General features: G+C 32.5%; 1 protein-coding gene across 1 annotated transcript; it reads right to left on the bottom strand.

The window, feature by feature from the left end:
* Positions 1-6,017: 6,017 nt before the first annotated feature.
* LOC17892275 (protein IRX15-LIKE) lies at positions 6,018-7,368 on the bottom strand. The gene has a single exon (XM_006297988.2). It carries the CDS (start codon positions 7,296-7,298, stop codon positions 6,258-6,260), a length of 1,041 nt encoding a protein of 346 aa, XP_006298050.1. The 5' UTR covers positions 7,299-7,368; the 3' UTR covers positions 6,018-6,257.
* Between the last annotated feature and the right edge of the window lie 15 nt (positions 7,369-7,383).

The raw sequence follows: 7,383 nt of genomic DNA, 5'->3' as shown, positions 1-7,383 counted from the left end.
AAAACATTTATGTCCAAAATAAATAAAACAAGTATCTAATTATAAAGTAATGATCAATTTTTTGATTAATGGGGCTAAATACAAAAACAAAATACAAAGCAAGGATATTTATACTATACAGATAGATATACCACTAAATTGATGTCATCCGAAGCCACCTCAAACGAAAACACAACCGATTTTAGGCATAAGAAGTAGGAAAAAAGAACTAAAAAGTAAAATGAAAACACTTGGATAAATAAATAAGTGGATTCACCAGAATAATTTGGCCTAAAAGAATTGAAGGTTTTTGAAATGTAAGGTTCTAACAGCTACTATTTGACCTAAATCAAAGTTAAACAAATAAAAATAAACATTTCATATACTAAATTAATACCAAAACAACAGTAAAAACAAAAAAAATAAACAAAAAACAAAGAAAAATCAAAATATAAATTTTAAAATATAAAAAACAATTATAAAACTCCCGCGCGCAGCGCGGGTCAACAACTAGTTTTATATAAAAGGAAAGTTACTTATGACGCTAACAAAAGTTCATTCACAAGAAAACACCAAAACTATATACAGAATTAACATTAGTATAAAGCTTTGACTTCTCTCACTTGACTCTCGGCTTATCTTCCATTTTAAAGTAGTTTTGTGTGTTTATTGAAAGCTTTGAATCATATGGTGAAGTTGATAATCCAAATATTTGATATAAACATGTCTAATATTTTACATTTTAAGACTATAAAAACTTTAAGATCTCTTGATTCAGAAGTTACTTTTGTAAACAAATTTCCTCCAGTTTGGACTACCAATCATGGAGTTCAATTTAAATAAATGTGTGGTTGATAAAAAAAAAAAAAACTTTAATGCTAGCGAAATATATTTATTTTGTCCAAAATGTATCAAATAGACCCCAAAAAACTTTTAAAACGACATAAATACCAAAAAAGTCTTTTGAAAAATACGTCAAATGCCCAAATAATTATTATATAATATACCAAAATACTTTAAAAACTACATAAAAGACCCAAAAGGCTTTTGACAAATACATCAAAGGCACAAACCAATTGTTACCCTAGATATATAAACAAGGATACCTTGTAGCAAGAACTCTTTCTTTTTTTTTTTGGGCTCAAGAGGATTAAACAAGGCAAGTAAGATACCTATCTTCACGATCTATGAGATAACAACTCACCGTTCAAACGATACTTGCCTCTCTCTAGAACCAACGACCCCGTGACCATAGTAGTTCAAGTATCGTCGACACAGTTATGGACTCAGACCATAACGAAAAAGAAGAGTTAGATCCTTTCGTACCTCCACGTAAAACTGGCAAGAACGAGAGGATTGCGTGGTTCAGAAGAAAGCTACTTGAGCTAGATATACTGAAATCGATTAGCAAGAACAAGAGGTTCCATTCTAGGGTTTTGGAGTTGTACAACAACAATAACTGCTCTGCTCGGTTCTTTATGGTTTGGCTCTCTCCTGCAAACTCCTTTGGACCAAGAGAGATGTTAGCTGTCGACACTCTCTTTACTACCAACCCTGGTGCCTGCTTAGCGATTTTGTCTAACTCCTTAGTGATATAGGAATTTAGTAGCACATATATGAGGACATGTGGAGCTTAGTGATAGGTTGAAAGAAGAAAAGATACGTGGAGGGATGTGATTGGTATGAGCTGAAGTTGCTAAAGCTTAAGATCAAGTTGTTCATCATCTTCTTCATTATGCAAAAATCTGAGAATTGTAAACTTCTTCTTCTTCCTTTCTAGTTTGTTTAGGGGCTGTTCCTCATTATTAGTAGAGATCCTTCCATGGATTCTAACACATGAGAAGTGATTCTGCGTTTTATGAACGTCGTTTCAAATTATCGTTTGATTCATATTTCATTTTGAAGATCTATAGTTTTCTGTATTAACCTGGCTCTGATACCTTTAATATTAAGATTGAAGAAGGAAGCGTCATGTACAGTCTCATCTCAGCTCACTGCACAGTCTGCAGAAACATCACAAACTCTCATACTCTCTAAATAGATACAACGATTCTTGTGTCCCAAGGAAGCGTCATGTACAGTCTCTCATCTCTACTCACTGCATAGTTGCTACTTCAGAAACTCTCGGACTCTCTGAACAGATACAATGATTCTTGTTTCTCAAGGAAGCGTCATGTACAGTCTCTCATCTCCAAGTTTTATTTAGAATACTAGCTGCCAATGGTTGTTCTATAGAACTGGTCTTAATGTTGAGTTTCAAGCAACATTCTTAAGTCATTCAATTCAAAAAATCTTGCCTGCAAACTATATATACAAACATGTTTGGGAGAGGTCTCAGTGCCATGAAACCATCCACAATACCTTTCCAATGTGTTCAAGTTCAGAATCATCTTGGAGTGAAGAAACTCATACTCATGAATGGTATGTCTTCCTGTGAAATAGTAGAAACAAGATTGTTACCAGAGAAAAAGACTTAGTTTACTCTAAGTATATATCAAGTATCATGCAAACAATTTTGCAAGAATCAGCTATTGATACAGATTACAGAGTATGGTTACTTAGACAATTAAGTATGATATCTATTACAGATTAAGGGAGAGGAGGCACAACAAAGAATTTGGTTAACGGTTTGTTTATCTGCATATGGGAACCACATCTAGGCATGACCACAGTTACGGTTAATGCGGTTATGATTAATTAACTACCGGTTAATGGTTATAATTTTCTTTAACCATAACTTTAACCATTATATATACGGTTAATATGGTTACGGTTATATACGGTTACGGTTAAATACGGTTACGGTTATTTGATGATTATTATAATATTAATATTGGAGATAAAATCTTATGAAATACTATTTATTTTACAAGTGAAAATATATGTGAATTCAAATATTTATAGTTAATTAGTTAAATATGGGTATTGGATTTAAACTGAGAAACCCAATATCAAATACACACGGAAATAAGAATAAAAATAGTTTAGTATAAAATGTGTTGTTTTTAATAAGGTGAAAATTTTATCGAAACATTTGATGTGTCTTTTCATTGTATATAGTTATAATTTAATTTATTTTTAAGGATTTATATATGCGGTTAACCGAGCGTTTAACCGTACGGTTAACCGAGCGTTTAACCGTACGGTTAACCGAGCGTTTAACCGTACGGTTAACCGGCGGTTTGTTACTGTTAACTAACTATTACGGTTAGTATTTTTTTTTTACTGAAACTAATTTACTTGTACGGTTAACGGTTACGATTTTAACCATTTTATACGGTTACGGTTGATAAACGGTCCGATTACGGTTAGAAATACGGTTAAGGTTATATATTGGAAGAAATTATATAATTTCGTTATTATAGGACTGGTATATCTATAAATGATCTGGAAAGTTTGATACTAAAATTCAAAACATTGTGAAAAGGTCTCATCCTTTAAAAAATAAAAATTACACATAAATAGAATCCAAAATTTGAAGAAAAATATTAAATCTAAATTTTGATATAACATATCTAACCTTTCGTATTTTCACATTAAAATAACATATATATTTATTTAACCCAAAATAATACATAAAAGACAAAAAAAACTGTTAAAAATACATAAAAGACCACAAAAATCCTTTAAAAAGATATGTTTTTTTTTAAACAAACCCTAATTTATATGTTGTAACTCAATAATCTTTGGAGCAATAATCTAACTTCATTCTTAGAACTGGTATATCTATATATGATTAGTAAAGTGTTGACACTAAAATTCTAAACATTGTGAAAAAGTCCCATCCTTTTTTTTCAAAAGCATATAAATAGAGTTCAAAATTTGAAGAAAAATATTAAATCCGCAATTTGACATAACATGTTTAAAATTTCGTATGTTTAGATAAAAAAAAAAACTTTAATATCAACCAAATATATTTACTTTACCCAAAAAATACATACAAGCCCAAAAAAACTATTTAAAATATACATAAAAGACAACAAAAAAATCTTGTAAAAATATATGTTGTAACTCAATAATCAATATCATTAACATGTGTTAACCCTGGAAAATAAAAAATCATTACAAGCAAGAAAGAAACCTAGTGGGACAAATTCACACATCAGCCTCAATATCACAGTGTCACCGACACCTATATCTTCCTCTCTCTCTCACTCACTCTTTCTCAGCTTACTACTACTAGGCACGTGCAGCACGTGATAAAGAGACCAAGACGTGCTTAGACTTTAGACTAAACCACCTTTAATGACTTGAGACCTGTTCTTGAGCCACGAGCCTCGTCGGATCCCCACAAATGTTTAGTATATTCTTAAAGAAGGTTCTTTGGTTCTTATCCGCACGCATCTCCATGCTCATAACTTGTACGTAAGTTTAGTTACACGACTCCATAGCACACCTAGAGCTTGTTCTTTAAAATTCCATTTTTGGTATCACTTAGTTCATAACGTTTAAAACAATCAAATGTATTTCCATTGCATCAGAAATAAGAAATTTAAAATTTCGATATTATTTCATGCGAAATAATTAATGTTTTTATTAGGATATTTATGTCGATAAATTTTAACTTCGAATGATTACATTGGATAAATCCGTTTATATATAGTTCGGATCCTTTTTTATTTATCAGTAACAAATAATGATATACATAGTAGAGCGGACCGAAAAAAGTTCAACAAAATATTTTAAAGTAACCATAAAACGCTTTTATATAAAAATAAATTTAATCTACGGCGTATTGTTATTCTTCACAAAATTAAATTAAACAAAATCGCGGATAAATTAGTCCGTATTACCCGCAATATATATTCAAAGCCTTAATCTATTAGATATCTCAGTTTATTTGCAATGAAAATTTTCCTAATATTGGTCTTTATTCTCTGGTATTGGGCTACTTAACTCAACTCTATGATTATCCTTGGTGGGTTATCTAATTCCTATTTGATTTGGATTGTTTGTGTCCCAATAATAAAAGCTTATGGATCCACCATGAACTAGTAGCATTCAATTGTGTTCATATAACCAGAAATAACATAAATGGAACTCAAACTCATCTCAGACAATCTTATTTATATGAACCGAAACATGATTAGTTGTCACTTATAACTATGTATGGGACGAAACAAATAAATATGTTTCTTTTGTGTTTCTAGGAATTAAAGCTAACCAAATGCAAAGTGTTAGAGCTGTAAAAGAGGAAGCCACATTGCAAGATAAGTCCCGCTTTCCCAGGGACTTCTGTCACCACCGACACAATTTTTATACTACCATTTTAAACCATTTATATTCCCAATCTTAAAGTAAACAAATTTGACCCACGGATAAAAAAATATTTTAAAAAGAGTAGAAAAATTAAAAATATTGGCATAAAATCAACTAATGAAAGTTAGATTAGTCCATAATTGTAGGCCTCAGATTGAGAACTGGTTTTTTTCTAACCGAAGCGAACCGAGATTTGAAGGTTTTGGTTATTGGTTAATAGAAGCAAAAACCGATTGACAATTTTCCAAACAAAAGCGAACCAAAATTTGAAGGTTTTGGTTATTGTTTAATAGAAGTGAACCGGCTGACAATTAATGAAAATTTTCAGTTAATAGAAGTGAACCGATTAACCGCATTATTCTGTAATATGTCCAACCAAAATATACAGAATTTTAGAAATTATATCAAAAAAATATAAATCACTATTTAAACCAAAAGTTTCAAAAACCAACATATGTTTTGGACAGATTTTAGTGATATGGCAATACCATTTCGAACCAAAACAATGTGTTAGTCTTACATCTTAACCAAAATTATCCGAAAAAACCAACTATCGAAACCAAACCAAACAAACCGGTTCAAAATTCGCAAGCCTAGTAAATATGATTAAACTTCCTTTAGAAAACTGAAAATAGAATTCAAGACTCACATTTAATGAGTAATTCAAAAATAAAAGAAGGTAGTATTTTCAAAATTTTGATAAAATTCAGGCATAAATATGGTCCAAAATTAATTACTACACTCAGAAATGTTCTTTTCTCAATTTAATATGGAGTAAATTAAATTTCATCACAAGTTTGTGATGCTTTCTAGAGCATTTTCCATTAATAAACTGACATTTTTTTCTTTCTTTCTTTTGGAATTTAGTTACATCTCTTAGCTTTTTCTAAGTGTAACCGTTCTCCAAAAAATTCAAAAACAAGACTAAACAAAATTAAAAATTAAAAAAAGACCACAAAAGCTAAATTTAATTACAAAAGAGCCACTAAAAAGTAAAAAAATAACCAAACCCACCAGTTTCACTCATCATCAACAACACCGACTTCATCGCCACCACTCACCGCCGTAACACGCTCCGACAATTTCGTCGAGTTCCGACAAAACCCATTACCAAAACCCTCTCTTTCCTCCTCCTCCACCTCCGCCGCCGTCACAACATAATGTCCTAAATCTCCGACCACCTCAATCAGATTCTCTTCACATAGAAACTCATCACTATAAACTCTCTCAATCTCTCTCCCAAACTCATGAACAAACACATCAGTCTTCTTCTTCTTCGTCTTCTTCATCTTCTTCTTCTTCCCAAGATCTTTACTTTTTGCTAAAACCGCCGTAGTAAAGATCGGAGCCATCCTTCCCGGAGAATCAAACGCATACCCACGAGGCCCATCAATCAAAATCACATCCCAATCAATCTCATAAACAAAATTAGGCAAATCGTTAATACCTAACTTACAATCTGAGAACAAGAGATTCTGAACAGGTCTACACTCGTTTTTAGTTTTGTAATAACCAAGAAGCTTCGTAGCTTGAGAGACTTTAGTTGAGTAAACAACATCATAAGCTTCAACTCCAGGGTTACTCTGTTCGAACTTAGAAACAGAGTAAGGACTCTCATCAACAAAAACAGTACGGCCTTGGAAGTTTATAGATCTCCAAAGAAGAGATTCATAAGTTAGTCCGAAGACTAAAAGGTTACAAGAAGGGCCATGAGAGTTGATGATGGTGGAGATGGTGGTGAGTTCAAGGAACGACATTGATGTGTTTGGTGGTGTTGAGGAAGTGTAGTGGAGGAGCGCGGCGGTTACTGGTGGTGGTAGGGAAGAAGAGGAGAAGGGAGATGAGGAGAGAGAGTGAGAGGTTTTTGTTGTGGTGGAGTGGATTGAGGAGGAGGAGAAGAGAGAGAAAGAGAAGAGGAGAGTGAAGAAAGAGAGGAAGAAGATGAATAAAAGACGGTGGTGGTTCGCGGCGGCGACGGCGGCGGAGGTTGATTTTGAAGTTAGTGGTGAGTGGTGGTGGAAGAGAATTAGATTAGTGTTTGTGTTGTTGTTGCTCTTCATTTTTTTTTTTCTCTTTGAATAAAACAAAAAATAGAAATGTGTGTTTTGTCTCTTTAAGTAGAGAGGCTTTTGTCTTTGTTTTGGT

Source organism: Capsella rubella, unplaced genomic scaffold, assembly GCF_000375325.1.
Source record: "Capsella rubella cultivar Monte Gargano unplaced genomic scaffold, Caprub1_0 scaffold_3, whole genome shotgun sequence".
In the NCBI taxonomy this organism is placed as follows: domain Eukaryota; kingdom Viridiplantae; phylum Streptophyta; class Magnoliopsida; order Brassicales; family Brassicaceae; genus Capsella; species Capsella rubella.
Note: the sequence above shows the minus strand (reverse complement) of the source record. Positions and strands in the feature narration are given on the sequence as shown.

What these genes read in the sequence shown, in the direction of transcription:
- LOC17892275 (XM_006297988.2), bottom strand. Translation starts at nt 7,298, where the DNA reads ATGAAGAGCAACAACAACACAAACACTAATCTAATTCTCTTCCACCAC.